This window comes from Podarcis vaucheri (assembly GCF_965113315.1).
Source record: "Podarcis vaucheri genome assembly, chromosome: 15".
Classification (NCBI taxonomy): domain Eukaryota; kingdom Metazoa; phylum Chordata; class Lepidosauria; order Squamata; family Lacertidae; genus Podarcis; species Podarcis vaucheri.
In genome coordinates, this window is record NC_138753.1 from 23,223,442 (window position 1) to 23,244,339 (window position 20,898).

General features: G+C 42.1%; 2 protein-coding genes across 8 annotated transcripts in view; one reads left to right on the forward strand and one right to left on the reverse strand.

The window, feature by feature from the left end:
• The window catches only part of LOC309519842 (uncharacterized protein), a 55,709-nt gene that overhangs the window by 5,287 nt on the left and 29,524 nt on the right, over window positions 1-20,898 (forward strand). For 2 of the 7 annotated variants that reach the window (XM_082201075.1, XM_082201076.1), the window contains exons 1-9: window positions 396-492; window positions 611-724; window positions 1,715-1,782; window positions 3,419-3,662; window positions 3,789-3,932; window positions 8,224-8,344; window positions 10,961-11,073; window positions 13,238-13,321; window positions 14,881-14,925. In XM_082201075.1, the coding sequence (XP_082057201.1) occupies window positions 686-724; window positions 1,715-1,782; window positions 3,419-3,662; window positions 3,789-3,932; window positions 8,224-8,344; window positions 10,961-11,073; window positions 13,238-13,321; window positions 14,881-14,889 (822 nt within the window). In that variant the 5' untranslated portion in view covers window positions 396-492; window positions 611-685 and the 3' untranslated portion in view covers window positions 14,890-14,925. Of the gene's footprint in view, window positions 1-395; window positions 493-610; window positions 725-1,051; window positions 1,229-1,714; window positions 1,783-3,418; window positions 3,663-3,788; window positions 3,933-8,223; window positions 8,345-10,960; window positions 11,074-13,237; window positions 14,636-14,880; window positions 15,085-16,426; window positions 16,636-20,898 lie in introns of those variants that run through there. The other 5 variants (XM_082201077.1, XM_082201074.1, XM_082201071.1 and 2 more) reach the window with 5 other exon arrangements.
• The window catches only part of LOC309519795 (alpha-tectorin-like), a 93,235-nt gene continuing 87,571 nt past the window's right edge, over window positions 15,235-20,898 (reverse strand). The window contains exons 19-23 of the mRNA XM_082200927.1: window positions 19,127-19,375; window positions 18,868-19,030; window positions 17,937-18,024; window positions 17,500-17,616; window positions 15,235-16,502 (exon numbers count right to left, since the gene is read on the reverse strand). Coding sequence (XP_082057053.1) covers window positions 16,405-16,502; window positions 17,500-17,616; window positions 17,937-18,024; window positions 18,868-19,030; window positions 19,127-19,375 — 715 coding nt within the window. The 3' untranslated portion in view covers window positions 15,235-16,404. The remainder of the gene's footprint in view (window positions 16,503-17,499; window positions 17,617-17,936; window positions 18,025-18,867; window positions 19,031-19,126; window positions 19,376-20,898) is intronic.

A 20,898-nucleotide genomic window follows, 5' to 3' on the forward strand; every position in this document is an offset into this window, starting at 1 on the left:
CCCCCAGGCGCTTGTGGGGCAGGCAGCGGGGAGAAGCGCTCTTCTCCCTGCTGCCTGCCTTCAGATCAGGTCCGGGGACAGCAGGAAGACGCGCTGCGCCTCCCCACTGTCCCCGGAGCTTGCGGGGCTGGCGGCGGGGTCTCCCCGCCGTCAGCCTCCAAACCACTTCGCGAGACAGCGGGATGGCGGCGTTCCGCCTCCCTCTGTCCCCCGACCTTGTGGGGCTGGCGCTGGGGCTCTCCTGAAGCCTGGATAGCGAGAGGGGTCGGTGCGCACCGACCCCTATCGCTCTCCAGGCTTCAGTGAAAGCCTGCATTTGCCCCATAGGACGCACACACATTTCCCCTTCATTTTTGGAGGGGAAAAAGTGTGTCCTATAGGGCGAAAAATACGGTAATAGCTTCCATCCTGCGGCTGTAATTTGACAGTCTGACACAGATTTCTGAGGTGCTGAGCTGTAACTATTGCAAAACACACAGCCTAGCAACACAGGTAAGTACAAACACCACTGTACATTTCACCCATACAAAAGAATACATAGAGAACTATGCCTCCTCCTTTCTCACTGTTCAGAGCTTAAATCAAGTTTTGCTCTCTGGATACATTCTAGGAACCCAGAACCCAAATTCCCTGTTTCTGGGGAGATGATGAGTTTGCTTTCAGATGTGCTAATCTGTTAATCCTCATGGAAATGCTCATGGAAGACTTCACAACTTTTCTCAAGGTATAGTGTTTTAAGACTGGTGCTTTAGTTTGCAATTGCTGTGCTTTTTTTTATTTATTACATATTTTCAAACGTACATGTGAACTGCTCTGAAAGGAATTTGCTCTGAAAGGCATCTTAGAAATGCTGAAAATACACCAAAATAATAGCCAGCAGTCCACCTCTCTTAGTGTCTTCTCACTGTATCCTACCTAACACACACACCAAAAAGGTGATGTGCAGAATCCATTGGGGAGTTCTCCCAGAATACAGTTAGTTTTATTTATTTCTGTGGCCCATTTGCAGGAAGCATTTGCAGTGGCTTGTGCCCATGATTTCTTTCCCCAGGAGACTGGAAAGCAGTGATGAATTACAACTGGCTTTAAAGGACTTGTAAAATGGTTGATACAGGTTCATAAATGAGGATAGGTCTATAAAGATAATGATGATATTTTTGGCAATGGAAGGGTTAACCCACTGGCACCTGGATGCATTCTGTATATCTGCCTGGAAGGATCCTTCATGGTAAGTGACCAGGGCCGGATTTTGGTTTGATGAGGCCCTAAGCTACTGAAGGTAATGGGGCCCTTTATATATCTAGCTGTCCTTTGTCAACAAATTGTTGCTGTTTTTTTGTGTTGAATATATGCTATATGGTAATTTATGGACTTAATAAATTGCACATAACAAAATATGTATTTATCAAAGTAATTGTTGAACTGAAATACAATTAAGAGGAAGTCTATTATGGTGTAATACAATTAAGAAGAAGTATATTAAGAGTGAAATAATTCCTAAGTTCTAACTTAAAATGATTTTTTCTTCATAACAAAGTTAATAATGCAAACACATTGGCATTTGGCAATAACAAAAGTTCCTTTAGAAACACAATTTACAAAGACTCATAATTTTTGGGTGGCCCCCAAGAGAGTGGGACCCTAAGCTATAGCTTGTTTAGCTTATATGTAAATCTGGCACTGTAAGTGACCAATGTTCCTCTGTATCACACAGATTCAGAGACTTCACCCTTTGAAATTCACTTATAGAAAACCTTCAAAAGGTGAACATGAAAAATCCAAGTAAGTAATAAAATACTTTTCCTTTGCATTGAAAATTATTGAATTGCTTTCCCACAACAAATTCTGAATGTTTTCGCATGTTGAACATTGCTTTGATATGATCAGACTAGGATTTTTTATAAAATGACTTTCCCCCCACCTGAAATGAATTGTTTTGCATAAATAAAGGTAAAGGTAAAGGGACCCCTGACCATTAGGTCCAGTCGTGGCCGACTCTGGGGTTGCGGTGCTCATCTCGCTTTATTGGCCGAGGGAGCCGGCGTACAGCTTCCGGGTCATGTGGCCAGCATGACTAAGCCGCTTCTGGTGAAGCAGAGCAGCACACAGAAACGCTGTTTACCTTCCCGCCTATTTATCTACTTGCACTATGACGTGCTTTCGAACTGCTAGGTTGGCAGGAGCAGGGACTGAGCAACGGGAGCTCACTCCGTCGCGGGGATTCAAACCACCAACCTTTTGATCAGCAAGTCCTAGGCTCTGTGGTTTAACCCACAGCGCCACCCACGCCCCTTTGCATAAATAATATTCTGTAATGTGCCAGATTCACAAATGGTGCAGTCTGTGAGTGTACCCAGGGGTGTGCAGGGGGGGCAACTGCCCCCCTAAATCAAGTAAATAAATAAAAATACTTAACTATCTGATCAATCGCATCAAGGATAGCTCGGTTCTCCCCCCCCCAAACAAAACTCCTACCCCCCCCAACATAAATCCAGGCTATGCCCATGGTGCAGTCCCTACACAGAAGTTAAGCCTCACTGAATTCAATGGGACGTACTCAGAGGCAAACATTTATTATTGTATGACAGCCTAAGTGAGGCTGCTAAGTGAATAATTGTTGGTGGCAATAATGTGGAACAGCAAATAAACTATTAGCATGGTAAATAAGAGAATAGAAAATAAAGGATGATTTCCCCACCCAATAAAAACATAGGACTCACCTAATGAACCCTGACAGCAGAAGCCCTGTGCAAGAGCTTCTACTTGTGCAACAGGACTTCCCTCCTCTTTTCTCCCCCACTGCTCCAAATTGGCTCGTGTGGGTGTGGGTATGGAGAACGCTTAGAACAGCTTGCAGGGTAAATGGGGACCGTTCCATCTGGCAAGCTGATAAGCTTGTGCAGACATAATGTTTGTAATAGCACTACACTGAATTCCACCCATAACCAGGAGGCTATAGATGGTATTCAACCAAGTTTTATTCAGACCAGATCCATTAAAATTAATGGGACTAATTTAGTCATGTTTATTAATTTCAGTGGGTCTGATGTGAGTAAAATGTAATTGAATGCCAACCTATGCACACTGGGGTATTTACAACTATTACAAGAATAAAAAAAACCTTTTAATGTATCAATAAAAACCAAAGTATCTTGGAAAATAAGCAGTAACTGTCCAGATACTTTGTCATTCGTAAAGATTACAAATACAAAACCCTGCACTTTTAACTGAAGAAGTTAATGAATACTAATGTACAAGTATGGCTCAACTGCTGAATTATCCAATTAATTCTGAGATTATGGCTTTGCGTTTGTTAATAATGCTTGCTGACCAGGGCTGTGTTGATTAGTTCATCTCGCCCATTAATTGTGCAAGAGCTTTGCACAGAGAGGCACAAACAGTTTATTGTCTTTCACAGCTCTCTGGATCAAGGCCAGTCTTTTCCCAGGGTTCCCAGACAAGTGCCTCTGTCAGACATGGAGAACTTCACTCACTCGTTGTCATTAGACCCATTCTTGGCAGAAGCGGCAAGAGATACATCTACTGATGTGGTCAAAAGCGCTGTGAAGGACTTTGCCGATGACTACCTCAACAGGGCTGCTATTTACAATAGCATGGATGAAATAGTGACTGAAGTGGCCCGTGCAGCTTTGCCAAAACTAGTGAGTAATATACCGGCCACCTGTCTCCCACATCTCCTCCTTCCTGCCCCCTGTGCAAAAGGAAATAAATGCAGAATTTCTCTGATGGTACTGTGTAATGTATATGCTCTTTTACTGCTGGCTTAGATCCAAGAGGCACAGCAAGAATTGGACCAAGAGGAACTGCTGGATGGGATCATCTTGTGTGTTGTTGAGGAGGAAGCCAACGCCTTAGTTCAGACTGTCCTTGATGAATATCATTCTGAAATGTTTAAACTGCAAAAGGGAGAGGTAAGCCTAGAACTTGTGCTCTGAGAATTTAAAAAGTACCTTGTCGGCTCAGAGCAAAGGTCTGTGTATTCCACCATCCTGTTTCTTACTTTTGGGAAGCCAAAAACAGGCTATGAAGACAACTGATGCCCTCCAGTTTGTCTCCGGCCAAAAGCTACACTGCATGGAACATGGATTGTCCATTTTGCTGTCATGGATAATAATCATTTATTGACCTGCATTAATTTAATCATAAACGATTACAATTATATCATAACGGCCAAACTATTCAATCAGTTAAGCTAGCTGCGCTTAAGAGAAACCATGAAATAGACAACTGGAATTTTTTATATTTTTTGATGCTATTGAACTATTGGGGGTCTATATTCTAGATTATATTTTATATATTTGCATACCACTTAGTACTTAAGACAAGCTTTTTACAAAACAACAACATGTATATAAATTACAAATAGTGACTTTGAGATGTATGTTGCAATAGAAAACAGAACTACCATACTATGCAATTAAAATAATAAAGCCTCAAAAGATAAAAACATATCAGCTCCCAATATTGCCAACCAGCACAGCTGTAACATAGGAGTTGACTGGAGGGCACCAGCTTGGTGAAGGCTGCAGTATGGTATAGAGGTTAGACTAGGACCTATGAGATCCAGGTTCAAATCCCTACTCAGCCATCTAAGTCACTTGGTAACCTTGAGCCAGTTACGATCTCTCAGTTTAACCTACACCACAGGAGCATTGTGAGAATAAAATGGGGACGAGGAAGAAATCCATTTACACAGCCTTAGGCACCCTGGAGGAAGGGTGAGATAATGTATCAGAAGGTAAAATAAAGTAAGTTGGGGGAGGGCAGAAGTTTGGGTCTCTGTGACAAAGCCCAGGATGCTCAGACTTGCCATTCAAAGAGGAAATTTAGCAAGTGACTCCTGGTGGTTTTCTGGATATGCACTGTCCCCTTCACCTGCCATTGAGCTTTTTCTCCTTCCACTGCCATTTTCTAATTTTATATTAATTGCCATTAATAAAATGAACTTCATTACTTCTAATCATCCCACAAGAGCAGTGAGGGTTGCACACTCCCTCCACTTGATGCACTGAAATGAGTTTGCCTCTCTCACCACCACTCTTCACTGTCTGTTCAGTGCCATTTCTCTTTGAGATTCATCTCACTATTAAGGCACATCATTCAGTCTGGACTCTGTCCTTCACATTCTAATTACTTGGAGAAAGAAATAAAAAAGAAAGAAAAGATTGCTGTTATTGTCAGGCACAATGCAGAGACCTGTCTTCATTTATTTGCATATCAGGCAGGAGCACGTCAACCTCCCCTCTTATGCCAAGGTAATCTCCACAAACAAGCATCTCTGCATGTACGTCAGCAGGGAGCTACACAAAATCACAATGCACTCTTCCTTATTAGAAACCAAATCCATTACAATGCATGCCAAGTTCCCTACAACACGACAGGGTGTAATCTATAAATCATATGCCACAAGTATTTATGCCGCCTGTCAGTTCTTATCCTTTAGTACCCAAGCAAAGCATTTTTCCTTTTACTGATTCTCAGCATCAAAGTGGCATTTTAAGACCTCTTTTGAAAAACAACAGCAACCACGAAGCATATCAAAACTCACCCTTTGGCCAGGCAGAGGTGTGAAGGTGAGGCTTATTTCATAGCCACCCTACTTGAGATATGAACATGGCATCAGGAAAACTCTGATTTTGTACTGGAATACATTATTATTAACGAAGGGCTTATCCATACTTTCCAGGCACAGGCCAGTGCTTTCCCCATGAAAACAGGCTCTTTAAAGCTGGATTGGAGTAAACACCAATTTGGGTTTTCTACAGATTGCTGTTTGCCTTGATTGAGCTTTAAAGAGCGGGTTTTTGTGGGGACAACTCCAGAGCAAAAATAAAGGGCAATTGGACATGGAGCTTTAAATCACGGACATTACCTGGAAAGAGTGGAGGAAAGGTAAGTGTGGATAAGCCTTATCTATAAAATCTATATATAGTGTTTCCTAAAAGAAAATACTTCTTCATGAGCTGCTTAATGAATTTGCTACCACATAGCTTAGATTGGGGGTGGGAAACTCTCCAGATGTTGCTGGTTTCTAACTCCCAACATTCCCTACCAGCATGACTATTTTTGAGTGATTATGAGAATTCCAGTTCAACCAAATTTGGAAGGCCAGAGTTCCCCCACCCTTGGCTTAGGTGATGTTCAAAAGGAGTTCAGGCTGGTTTTCTCACCCCAAGTGTCTTACTAACTATCGTCGAGGGCTTGAATACTGATATGAAATCTAAAGACTTAGTGATCATATTGCCGATGGTTGTTCAGTTATCCACAATGCAAACAAGGAAAGCTTTCAAGGACTGTAGATTTATGCTACAAGAATGTCTAGTGTCTAGCCCTTGCTGAGAAAACACGTAACTTGAAAGCCATAAAAGGAAAACCAGACAAATTCAATGCAGTGTGGAGGCCATTTATTTCATCCACTAACAAAATTGAACTTAAAAACAGACTTTCAAGGGCATCTTTGCAGGTCTGGATGTCATGAGCAGGACAGACTGAATATACCTACTCTGGACACAAGATCTTCTTATGAACTGAATAATTTATAAGCAGCCCCCGAGATGTTGTGTTTTGTATATTTGGATTCTCTGTATGGATAGCTGAGAATAGTTTTGTTATGTATTGCCTGATATTTGCTTTTGGTGGTGGTGGTTGGGTCCTGTTATGTGATGTTATATCTGTTATTCAAATAGCCAAGAAAAAATATTGGAAGAAAAAAGAGTTAAGGTAAATTGATGAAATATAATAAGTCTTCCAATGAATATGAGTCATGATAGCTAGATGGACTAGCCATGTTCAGAAGTACTTGTTTGGGTGCAAATAACAGGGAAAAGTTGTTGCCCTCATACCTTACTTGGAGGTTTCCTAGAGGCATTTCGTTGGTCAGACTGGGAAACAAAGTGCTGGATAAGAAAGACTTTTGTTCTGATCCAGGAGGACTGTACTTGTGTTATTACAAGTTAACAATTTAGTACAATTGACTTCACCTGAATATTTTGCTCTTTTGGAATATGTTAGGAAGGTTGTGGCAAAAATATAAGGGCAAGTAAAAGCAAGAAACACAGCAGCAGCAGTATAAACAGGTAGGAATAAAATAATTAGGAAGTAACTACTGAAGAAGGGGGTATCCTGACTGTTGAAACTTAACACAGGTTTTTTGTTGTTGACTTCTTAGACTGCAACAGAAATTGCTTGAGATACCTCAAACTTCTTCACAAAACCGGAAGGTCTAATAAAACTTGGTGGGGTTTTTTTAAAGAAAGAAGAGAAATCACACTTTGTGACATTTTTCAAGTTCAGTGCTGCTTGGCACAATCCTGATTAAGGAAATCAGCAGCGCAGCCTCCAGAGACAATATTTCTCTGACCCTAAGGTCACCATACTTGAGGACAAAAATGCTTTGGGGGATGGATAAAATATGAGGCTGTTGAATTAAAGCACATTAACAATTTGACCCTGCACTATATGATCTGCCATGGATCATTATCTCTTAAATGTCAGAATATTTATACACTTTTAGATTGTCCATGAGAGGTAAGCCGAATCATTCCAAATCTGTCATGCACTTGCTCTCACTTGAAGAAATTGGCTGTAATGCAGCAAGTTAAGTATGTGTAACCATCACAGTTAAATGCCATGTCACAGTTCAGTGTCTCATTAATACTAAAATACTTGTTATTCCCACTGATCTTGGTTGGATTTAGAGGCATCCAGTTTTTGCTGGATTGAACCTCTTATCTGAACTTTAGCTGGACACTGCTGCCACTTCCACAGGGGAATTGGTTTACCCCTTAAGCAGGCTGTGCTGCATGTAGAGTTTGGGAATATATGTTCTTTCATTAATTCTCAGGAAGCAGATGTATTTATTTATTAATAAGATTTCTTGCCCACATTTCACTATAAGGTCCCAGGGCAGATTACAACAATATCATATTCAAGATAAAAAAGATAAAACTGTTGCAAGAATAAAAACAAATAAAAACATATTTCATTATTGCTCTTTTTAAAAAGAGAAAAAAAGCTTTTGAAAGCATTGAAACCAGGCTGGGTAGACTAAGCTTGCTTTGTTTGCACACCTATAAGGGCAGCCACTGGAACTCTCTCTCATTGAACGCAATGAAAAACCTTACGAAGCAGCTGCTGAAGAATGTTTTCTTTTTCTTTTAGAAATGTAATGGGGGTGTCTGTTTCTGTCTCCTCCCCTCCCAGGTTGCTGTGCTTGCCGCTAAACAACTTATTGATATATTTCTCCTGGAGCGTGTGATAGGGAAGATGAGTTTGCAGGGCCCAAGGTTTTCTGGGAAGGAGCACTCAAGCGCGATTTTAGATAGTGAGTATTGAACGGCTGGGGAGGGAGGGGAATGCCTGAAACTTTGGGGAAAGCCATAATATCTTGGATTTATTTAACACTGGGGATCTAAGAAGCCTTTTGCAAACACTAAAGGGCTGGCGGAGAAGATGTGAGCTTTGATTACATTTCCAAGGAAGGTTACCGTGGTATGAACAATGCTTGTCGGGCTTAAATATGACAGATACTAGGCATACCTACACTGCAGATTTAAAGTACCCTTAATATTCAGATGGTCAGGTGCATCTGCCACCAAGTGCAGGAGTCAGCCTTTGCATGTTACAACAAATGAGTAGTAGCGTGGCAAAAGTGGAATCCTGTAGGCAGCAGCTTCTGCATGCCACTCACTGGCCATGATTTGGGAGTCAGATGGAACTGAACAGTCAAATAGACCCTGCATGCTCAGACATTTTCCCTAGAACAAAATTTTTTGGGTGTGTGTGTGTATTTTTTTTAATATCTAAAATATCTGCAATATATTCAGTAAACAGCATTTTGGCAAGGCCAGTAAAAATTCTCAAAGAGGCTCTACACATTCATAAATTGTTATAGCTCACTGGCAGCCAGTGCAATGCTTTCTTTTTTTATAAAAAAATAATAATTTTTATTAACTGGCCAATCACATCAAATTAAATCATATCACATAAATTCCGAATTACAGCCGAATTTTAAATTTTGTTGGGGGGACCCATATTTCAAGATCCGAAGGGGAATTCTGATCATCTTCTTGCTGCTGTGTTAATGTCCCAATCAATCCAAATCAGTCCAAACAGAGTTCATAATTCTATCCCATCTTATCTTGCTGTTTCCACATCACATCTTGTTCATATATTTTCTCTTTTTTCTTTATGATCTCTTCTGATAGTCTCCTTAAGCCGATAAACACCAATAGTAATAATAGTCCTGTGTGACTTTTCCGTTCTTCCAATCCTCAAATCGAGATGGTTTCCATATATCATCTCCTTCATAGATAACATCACTCTTTCCATCATAGTCTCGTAAAACTGTTGCTCTTAAGTCCCACTGAGGAGTTTAACCCACAATATATAAACAGCTCTATTTCTCTCTTTCTCCTCCCAGACTCAAGACCTCCGACAGAACTTCCCAATATGGCGACGGCATTTTTAACTGCGTCATTCCAAAGCTCTTACACATTCTACACTCTTCTTAAAACATGCTTTGGTTCGAAAGTTTATCTCCACACAGCCTTAAATCCACAGCTTAAGTCCTTAAAACGACATTTCTGACTCGTGAGGGGAGGGGATTCTTGTTTAATCACATAAGAAAAGAAGGGAGAGTTCCCCCCCTCCCCCATCAGTCATTTGCCGTACCTTATCTTGGCGTATCTTCTCATGTTTTATTCTTATCTTGTTTTGTCAGAGATCTCTTCTGTTAGCAGTCTTTACTCCCCCTTCTTTCTTGAAATATGTGCATTCCTTTCATCCAAATTGTTTCTTTTGAAGTTCTTGCATCTAGTGGCGCGAATCAGGGACAACGTCCAGGAGTGCCGAAATCCCACAGGAGGGCTTTGTGCCTAGTGCCCCCACCCCCACAAATTCGGGGGTGGTATAGGGCACAGCAGGCAAGGGCCGTCCCCCCCACAATCCTGGGGGGGGGGTTAAGGAGGCTAATTACCCCCATCATAGTCTCCAAATTACCTCGTGTGGGTCGGAAAGATTAAGCCATCTTCCAATGCGCCCCCTAGTGGTCCCCCAGTGCAATACTTTCAGGTCCGGTGGTAACACATAGTCACATTGGGCTGCTCTCCTTACCAACGAAGCAGTTGCATTCTGCATGAGCTGCAGCCTCCGGACCATCTTCAAGGGCAGCCCTACATAGTGCATCACAGTAGACCAAACAGGAAGTCATCAGAGCATGGACAACTGGCAGGAACAGCTATAGCTACCCATAGTGCTACACTCATACACAGTGCTATTTTTCTAGAAAAGGAAGCGCTGGAACTCACCATGAACACATCCTTTGTTCTCTTATAATGGCAATGGCATCCACCCAAGAGGTGCCAGAACTGAGTTCTGGTTGAAAAAAAAAGCCCTGTCCATACGGCTGTATTGTCCTACCAACATTTCTCAAGTGGGTATAAATTATCCCTCAAGAAAATCCTTGCACACAAGTTTTATGGGGATATAGCCACATTTCTGTTATCGCTGATTTTTCTAGGGGCAGGAAGGATACAGTGCTATTTGGTGGGGGGAAAGCTAGATCAGGACCTGTTACAGCAGGGCAGGGGCTTGTTGGAATCCTGATTAGAATTGTTTTCCCCACAACTATTATTTGCATTGGGAGGAAAGTGCCCATTGGCTCCTCTCTGCCCCCTGCTATTTCAGGTTTGTTTGTTTTTAATCTATGGCCTTTTAAACTGTGTGTTACTAGTAACTTTGTTACTGTGCTGTGTATTTGTGTGTTTATCTATTGCAAACTGCCCTGTGATCCTCGGATGAAGAGCAGTATAGATATTTAATTAATAAATAACAATAAATATAAAAGAGAGAGAATTCCAAGCTCACCAGGGCAAACCACATGACAAATGCCATGTCCAGTTTGGCCCTCAATCTTCCTTGCCTACCTTTTTCTTTCTAGATTTTATGTTCGATATTCTCCTTAAGCAGTTATTTAGCATTCAGCAGCAGCAGCGAGTTACCTCTGAAAACATCCCCCTGGGAGATTTCCATCTGAAAGCTTTTACCGAGGTGGTAAGTAGGCTCATATTTTAAAATGTTGATTGTTTTGGCTGCCTTTTATCTTTCCTGTACTGCAGTGTCCAGAGGAGCTTCACCCACCCAGCCTCTCCTCCACCTCTACCAGAGCAGGCTCAGAGCTAATTAAGGGGAAAGAGTCGGATGTAACACACACACACACACAGAGAGAGAGAGAGAGAGAGAGAGAGAGAGAGGGAGAAAGAGGGAGAGAGAGATTAGTCGAGACCTACTTCATCATATGCTGCTGGATCCCCCCTCCCTTGCTAATCATAGATTATTGCTCCTCCTAATATCTCTTTCCCTATTAAATATTCTGTTTAACCTTCACAGTGCTGAAGTTAAGTCAAATACTCCAGTGCATTAGTTGTTCTAAGTGCCTCAATGCAGCAATTGCCCTAAGTACATAGTGGTAGTGGGCTCCTTACACTCACAGAACAGCAGCTTTGCATTCACCGTATCTGAGGTGGAGGATAAATCGAGGTCTTTGCCTTCCACACACATAGGCTGGTACAGAATGCTACTGTATGTATCGTAAGTAAAACTATAATTAAAAAAGGCTTCCTCAAGGCAAGTGAGAAAATCCCATTTAAGTATGTGAAATTTACTTCCAAATGAATATGTAGATCTTTCTCAATACTTCCTACCTGATCATTTTTAACTGGAGATGGAACAGGGCACCATATTATGAAAGATTACCAAAGTCTGCCCGTGCTGTGGGAAACTTGCACGCAAGATTTGAGAGCAACAGAACTCTCCCAACTTCTGTCCCCAGCAGCTGTTTTACAGAGACATACAGTACTGCCTTCAACGGTGGAGACAGATCATAGCCTTATCCTCCAAGAATTTGTCTAATCCTCTTTAAAAGCTATCCGAGTTGGTGGTCATCACTACAGCTTGTGGAAGCAAATTCCAGTTTAACTAGGCACGGTGTGAAGAATTATTTTCTTTTGCCTGTCCTGAACTATCCTATCAGCCTTAGGCGCTTAAGCTAAAGTGGGCTCCCCCTCTGCACTGCAAACCTAATTCTTTGTGTCCAGTTGTCACTGAATGCATAGACAACTGTGTTCCTTCAGTTGTTCCAACAACCTTTTAAATGTTTGCAACATTCTCACAGTCTGGTTGCAGATCGTAACAGTCTTGTAATGCAGAAATCTAGAACCACTGGGTCTAGCTTATTTTTACAGGATAGTTTTACAGAATAGTTTTACAGAATAGGTAATTACAGAATAACTATAATCAGATAGTTCTTAGGAGCACACATTTTCAGGGTTTCCACCCCTGAATTATTATTTTTTGTTTCCTTGCTGTATTAAACACAACTTCCATTATCCTCAGTGGATTCTTGCTTACCTTTAGCCACACATCAAACATAGAGTTACCAGAAGGTGAATGGTACAATTATTCTGGACCAAAGGCTGGTATATGATTTATTTATAAGCCTTATGAAAGTCATAAAGTACCATTCTTGAGTCCTGAATAGCAAAATCCTATAGCCACAGGAAGCATGCCTGTCCTGATACGTCCTTGAATGACCTTTCAAATGCCCATTGCCTCTGGAGGCGCTTTGCCCTCCTAATTTGACGGAAGTGCTGTTTTTCAAGAAGTCTTTGTTATTTACCTTTGTACATTCTGCAGATCAGATGGACTACTGACTCTTAAGGATTGTATATCATTATTAGAGGGGAAAACATTGTGATGTTGAAATCATTGCAAACCAGAGATTTGTAAACCAAATTTTCCAGCAGATGGCAGCAGAGTAAGCAAGTTTTAAACTCTACTTTGTACTGCAAGGAGCCTTAAAAATAGATCTTAAAATGTGAAAGATTGGCAGGGCACATGGTTTGTGTTTCTTCAGGCTCTGGCACATTCTTTTGACTCTAATCTGATGGGATATTGCTTTGTCTCAAATTACTCATGTGGCTGCCACTTCTTTTATTATGAAAACAGCAATGTGGTTCACATCAAATCAGATCTCTCATTTCATATTATTATTATTTTTTTAAAAAAACAGAGCATGAAGCCTTTGTGCTGTAACCTGACTTGTGTAAAGGCCTCAATTTAAAGAAAGTGTTAAGCTTGTTTCTTTCCCTGGATCAGCTCCCGCCCTCACTTTTTCCTTTTCATCTAAATTTTGGGACGCCTCTCTTGTGTATTTCAGGCTTTAGATGTTATCTTGACAGAGCTGAATAAAGTGGTGGACGAGGACATGGAAGATCTGCTGGAATATGAAAAGAAAGCTCAGGTAGAAAGGAATCTGGGGCTGGGGGGTAGTTTTATTACAAGCATTTTGGGGGACAGACAACTATATCCATATTAATGCTCAATGCATAAACAACAGAATGTAAGCACTAGAATTCTCTTAAATCAGATCATAGGTCCATTATGTCTAGCATCCATTTTCTTCAGTGGCCAGCCAGATTCTTCTGGGAAGAACATAAGCAGACCATGAGTGCAACAACTCTATTTTGCCATTTGCCCCCCCACCCCTAGCAATTGCAGTTTTAAGGTAGAATGTCTCTGATCCTAAAGGTTCCATTTAGCTATCATGGTCAATACCCATTAACAGACTTATAAATACATTTGTCTAATCATTTGCTGCCCATCACTACATCTTGTGGCAGTAGCTGCAAATTCCATTAGTTATTTCCATTAGTAACAAGTTAATTTTGCAATATGTGAAGGACTTTTCTTCATGTGGTGTTTTGCAGATTTTGCATTTAATTAGTTACATGTATTTCCCCATCTCCCACAGAGGTATGTGATTCCATCTTAAGCCTCCTAAGCTCATGGCCATCACCACAAATTGTGGCAGGAAGCTTCATAAAATTAACTTATGTGTCCTGCTCTTTGCTGTTCATATATGTGGGTGGAGTACAAGTGTCTGTCATAGACCTGGCACTGTTTAATCCCCTTGACTGTAGATACCGACTGTTTCCAGAGTCTCATTTCAGGAGCTTATCATGCCAAAGAGTCCAGCCCCTGACATCTGATTGACTTGGGGCATTTGAGAGGTAGGACTACCCTTGATGACGAAGCTTCACAGTACACAGAGAGGCTGGATTGCCTCTGCAAGCCCCAGAATGTCACTCCCCACCATGGTATCTGAGTACCTGGGCTGCTTATTGGAAGCTGCCTGGATTACCTCAATATGATTGACTTAAGGACATTCAACTCTTATTTTCTAAGTGTGTGCTTATCATTGTTCCCTTGCACCAGCAAAGGGCAGAAGTCAAGACTCCTTATACCTGACCCATCCACCAACTCAGGGGCTCCATACGGCCCGCCCAATCACAGCGGGGCAGTGTTAGAATTGTTATTCCTTTCTGTGCCTGAATAGTCCTTTGAGGCCTGAGCATAGTCTGAGGTGGCTTTCTGGGTTATCAATGCCTGCTAGCCAAAATAGCTGTGTTCCACCTCCACTCTCAGAGGCAGTATGCCTCTGAACACCAGTTGGTGGGTATCACAGGTGGGTGGAATGCTATTGTACTCAGGTTGTGCTTCTGGGGTTCCAAAAGGCATCCAGTTGCCTGTGAGAACAGGATGCTAGATTAGATGGACCATTTTTTTAAAGCCCTGTACTAAGTATGCCAAGTTTAATGCAGATGCCCTCTTCTGCAGATGACTGGAGGCATTTTGTTCTACTGCATCTAGTCCATTGCACCTATTAAAACTAGGATTTTCACTATTAACAGAATATCTCTCCCTTAACAAGAATGATATTCTGCTCTCATAGAGGAGCTTGCTACATAATTGGCTGAGGTACATGCTTAACTCATTCTGTATGATATATTTCATTTAAAGGGTATTTAACAGAAACAGAAGAGAGGAAAAGAGCACCTGAATAATGTAAGGATTTTTGATATGCTTATGTTTCATTTCAGAGTAATGTATGTGAGTGTAACACAATTTTAGATTTATCTTGATTCCCCATGTGATGCAATAACAAACAGGAAATGAGCATATCTGAACACAAAGTTTTATTAAGAATAAACCATGTTTAAATTATTTGGCTGAATGTATAACAAAAAGGGACAGAGTTTGAATTGGGTTGGGGGTGGGGGAGGGAAGACATCCCAGCTGTCCAAAGCTCTTTTGTGAGCTATTTACTGAGTTCAGTGATAACATGTGAGCATAATTAAAGGGATAGGATCTCAGGGTGAAACACTAGAAGCTGTTATCAATCCTTGCTTCTTTAAATGTCATGGCTTCTCCAGGAATCCTGGGAATTGCAGTTTGATGAGGTGTTGAGAATTCTCTCCTAGAGATCCTTACAGACCTCACAAAATATTAACTCACAGGTTTCTGTCCACACTGTATTGAAACCTCTGATAAACTTGGTGGTAGGTTGCACCACAGACATTTCTCTTGATGGATTTGTTTCTATGGTAAAATGTTATACCTGAATGTTCTCCAGCATATCTATAGAACCCCCACATTCAAAACAAGGTTTCCAAAAGCAAGTTGCCTGTTGTCTCGTCTTAAAGCTATTTGAACAAATATATCAAGAGAAAGAAGAGTGGCCAGAACTCAAAAAAAGAAGAAATGCTTTTTGCATATGACCAAAAGCTTGCTCATTTAAACTGGATGTGTGAGTGGCAATGATGGCAGCTGCAACAAAAACTGGGATGGCTTCCCACATGCCAACCACTCTATGGTGACATTTTCAAGGTTCCTGTAGATTGCCCCCATCTATTGATTCTCTTAGCCCTGCTGTGTGAATTGAGAACTTCAATTGGATGTTCTATGAAGAAATTAGCAATGGTTAATTTCTCTTGTGCATGCAAGACTCACAGCAACCACATAAAAAAAGAAAATGAACAAACAAATGGCTAGAGCCTGAACTAAATGACAATGATGGCGGGCCTCCATAATAGGAGCCTACAGGGAGCAATTCATAGATCTCAGGGCACCAATTCCATGACTACCTACAGCCCTTTTTCCTTTTCTTCCAAGATCAAGTAGTGATCAAAGAGGCAAAATACTTTCCTCCAAAATTTAAACAGGAAGAGAGAGTGGGGATTGTCCTAAAAATGAAGACAAAGAGGGGGAAACACAGTTGACTATTTGCTACGCATCATGTTGGACACATCCCTGATGTTTAGAAGAGTGCAGTACCCTGTTAAATTTTTCCAGCTTTCTTTAGTATTAAGACCATTAAAAGCAGGCCAACAACTCCAGTGCAGCAACGGACAAAGTGTTGTCGTAGATGGCAATGACTGTTGTCAGTGCAGGTCGCAGGTTTAGGGTTGCATGCGCGTATCCTACAGGGACTTAGGAGGGTTAAAGTAAATTACAGTACTTTAAGTAGAAGCTGAAGATTAATTATTATGTTGGAATCGGTTTACAGAGAATACACCATAACGATAGCTGGGTAACAATGAGGGGAAGCAGCCTGGCTTGAGGTCCACTTGATGAGCTGGTTGCTACAGAGAGAAGAAGAAGAGAGAGAACTCATGAGCCACATTTTAAAGAGGCAGAGCCTACATTTCTTGTACTGGTTTTGATTTTCTTAGTAGCCCTGGGATACAGCTAGTGAGATCTTGACGGTACAATAAATTATACTGTGGCTGCAAATATATAATAAATTAAATCAGTTAGATTAATTGATTTAAAATACTTTTAAACAAGGACCTCCCAATGAATCAGGGAACAATTTTAAGAGGTTTTTTTAAAAAAAAATATGAGGGCTTATAAAAACTAGAGATAGCACAGCACCATTCTCCCTGTCCTCTTACAGTGAGAGAATGCTTCTTCTAAGATGATGCCTGCTACAATATGCCAGGACTATCTAAAAATCAAAGAAAGTGTTCTTCAGAAATACAGCTTTCCCCCATGTGCAGTTTGTTTGTTTGTTCAATCAATCAATCAACTAAAACTCCTATGATTAATCAACTAAGCTGGCCCGGACTGACTCTCCATACATATTCATATAGGAAGGAGTGACATGTGGTCCATGTCACAAATTTTAGGGGGAGGAGGGTAAGTAGGGAAGGTCAGTGGTCAGCAACAGAGCACATACTTTTCATGGAGAAGGTTCTCATTTTAACCACTGAGGAACCCAGTGCTATTTTTCTAGAAAACAAGGTGCCAGAACACACCATGAATGCCTCCCTTGTTGTCTTAGAATAGCAATAGCACCCACCTGAGAGGTGCTGGAACTGAGTTCTGGTGAGCTCCGGCCGAAAAAAAAGCCCTGGAGGAGCCACTGCTGAAGTAGACTGTACTGAATAGATGGACTAATGGTCTGTAGCATGAAGGCTGTTCATATGTTCACAACAAAGTTACAACAGCCAGAATTGTAAAATATTTCAAAGGAAATGGATGTCAGTTTTTGTAAGTGGGCAGTTCCTGGCATTAAAGGGAGGCCTTGCTTCCAAACCTTCCTAAGAGAATAACTTGTGGAATGCCTGGATACGTCACCTCGGCAGCTCTTGCCGTCTTCCTGCAAGGTCCCTGTTACGCAGCTGCATAGAGGCCCATCCATCTGGCTTGTACATATCTGTTCACAGCCTCCATTGTCTTCACACCAGTCTAAACCTAAAACACAAGATGTAAAAAATGAAAGTGGAATATTTCCAATAAGGAGGAATGGTCTGGGTCACAGTGACACTGTGAAGTTACCACTGCTTCACATTAAAACTGATTTTTACACAGTGATGCTGGTTTATGGCTAGTCAGGCTCTGAACCCTTCCATCTTCAATGCTCAAAACTATTTTTTCCCTGCTACCTTGGGGACCAGAGAGTTTATTAACAAAGGCAGGATTCTGTCTTTGCAACATGCTGAATGCCACCACTGTAGCCATGGAGTAAAGTGAACCCATCATCCTTCAGGAAATTGAAGAAATGCCAGACTTACGCTTCCTCCTGATTGGCCCCACAGAGATGATCTGCTCATTGAGCTCTTTGGTATAGTCATTGGCCCTCCTGGCGTTCTGAGGACAGTTCTGACCAAACAAGGAGAGAAGATTGCTGTAAGTGTGTGCACTCTAGAAATCCACCTAGAAATCACGGTAAAGACTTAGAGCAGGTGTGGCCCACCAGATGTTGTTGGGCTCCATGTCCATCATCCAGGTATGATGGTAGTCCAACAACATCTGGAGAACACAGGTAATCTTCCTGGGGATTCCAGAGTTTAGCGGTGACTACTGAGATATTCGGGACGCGGGTGGCGCTGTGGGTTAAATCACAGAGCCTAGGACTTGCCGATCAGAAGGTCAGCGGTTCGAATCCCTGCGACGGGGTGAGTTCCCGTTGCTCGGTCCCTGCTCCTGCCAACCTAGCAGTTTGAAAGCACGTCAAAGTGCAAGTAGATAAATAGGTACCGCTCTGGCGGGAAGGTAAACGGCGTTTCCGTGTGCTGCTCTGGTTCGCCAGAAGCGGCTTAGTTATGGTGGCCACATTGACCCGGAAGCTGTATGAGGCTCCCTCGGCCAATAAAGCAAGATGAGCACCGCAACCCCAGAATCGGCCACCTAATGGTCAGGGGTCCCTTTACCTTTACCTTACTGGGATATCCATAATGCACCACCATCCCTCAAAATGCATGCATTTCCCCATCTACACAGATGCTATTGCTGTGGGTTTCCTGCATTAGTTGGGGGTTTGGACTAGATGACTTCTGAGGTCATTTCCAACTCCATGGTTTTGTCACAGGGCACTTTGAGTAGAGTCTCTCCTGCAGACCATAACCACCGAGGTGAGTTTATATAAGATGATTATTGACCCCTGTGTAGAGTCTAAGCTATTCAAATCTACTGGGCCAGGATATAACGCTCCATGCCACCTACTATTTTGCAAGAGTATCTTTCTGAGTCGCAAAGTGAAACGGCACAGTGGAGGTGAACCTCATCGTAATCACCGATGAACTTGAAGACAGTGACGTGAAAGCGGCAAGTCAGTGAAACTCCGTTTTCTTCAATCCCAATTGTGTTATCCTTTATATTCTGGCACCTGCAACGCAAAAAAAAAAAAGTCCCAGCTCTCAACACAGCTGTGAGGAATCTCTGGAATTTCCAAAACCGAGGAAGGAAAAAGGGTGTCACTTACCCTTCTTCAATGATGAAGTATCTGAGCTTGTCATTGCTGTCTCGGGAAGGTGTTGCATAACATTTATTCAGCATTAGGATGAGATGGGTGGAATCTGCCCCAAGGACGAAGACGCCAACATACAGCACGTCACGGGTGGTCAGCACCACTTCACCTTGCCGGTAGGGATGCTTGTAGGATGAGTTTTTGTACAGTGCCATCTTGGTTGTGAAACTGCCTTCTTGTGTAGGCACTGTCAGATTAATCACACTGAAAAGGAGAGTTATAAAACTTAACGAAGAGTGAATAGAGAAAATATCCTGGAGAAACCATGGAGCAAGTTTGCTGAGTCAGAGAAGCAAGTCTAAATCTGCCTCCGGTGCCTATTTATTTATTAATTATATTTTGCCCCTTCAAGTATATTATCAGGATGGATTACAATAAAATGCTAAAACACCATAAAGTGATGAATGCACTGAAATAAGCTGTAAACAGCAATTCAGCTACCTCATTCTTCAGACAAATAGCATGGATTATGACTCGCTGTTCTTTTTCCTAATTATTTTATGGTGTTTCTTAATAAGAAACTTTCAAACATTAGGCACCAGAGGCCTCTACAGGAGGGACAATATCTGTTGCAGCCCCAGGTACAAACATATGAGGATCAAAGAGTGATCAGAACAGTACTAACTGGGCAGTTGGTGGGCTGGTTCACATCCTATGTTAGTGTACGTTTTTGCAAACATAGGGGACACCCCATGGGTCTCCAGTCACAGAAACCACATAATGGCTGTATGCCTGGAGCTCATGAATTGGATAATAATAATAATAATAATAATAATAATAATAATAATAATAATAAATAATAATAATTTATTTATATCCCGCCCATCTGGCTGAGTCTCCCCAGCCACTCAGGGTGGCTCCCAATCAAGTCTTAAAAACAATGCAGCATTAAATATTAAAAACTTCCATAAACAGGGCTGCCTTCAGATGTCTCTTAAAAATAGGGTAGCTGCTTATTTCATTGACATTTGATGGGAGGGCGTTCCACAGGGTGGGCACCACTACTGAGAAGGCCCTCTGTCTGGTTCCCTGTAACCTCACTTCTCGCAAAGAGGGAACCGCCAGAAGGCCCTCGGCACTGGATCTCAGTGTCCGGGCTGAACGATGGGGGTGGAGATGCTCTTTCAGGTATACAGGACTGAGGCCGCTTAGGACTTTAAAGGTCAACAGCAACACTTTGAATTGTGCTCGGAAACGTACTGGGAGCCAATGCAGATTTCTCAGGACCGGTGTTATATGGTCCCGGCAGCCACTCCCAGTCACCAGCCTAGCTTCCGCATTCTGGATTAATTGTAGTTTCCGGGTCACCTTCAAAGGTAGCTCCATGTGGAGCGCATTGCAATAGTCCAAGCAGGAGATAACTAGAGCATGCACCACTCTGGCGAGACAGTCCACGGACAGGTAGGGTCTCAGCCTGCATACCAAATGGAGCTGGTAGACAGCCGCCCTGGACACAGAATTAATCTGCGCCTCCATGGACAGCTGTGAGTCCAAAATGACTCCCAGGTTGAGCACCTGGTCCTTCAGGGGCACCGTTACCCCATTCAGGACCAGATTGCGAACCACCTGAAAGAGTCTCCTGTTGCTGTTTTCTGCAGATGCAATAGAGGCGGTGAAGAAGGCCCTCTTCGCTGTCACCATTGCCACTTGGTAGGCTCAACGTTGAGCTCTAGCCCATGTCCTGTCTGATTCAGAATGAGTTTTCTGCCACCGGCGCTCTAGCTGTC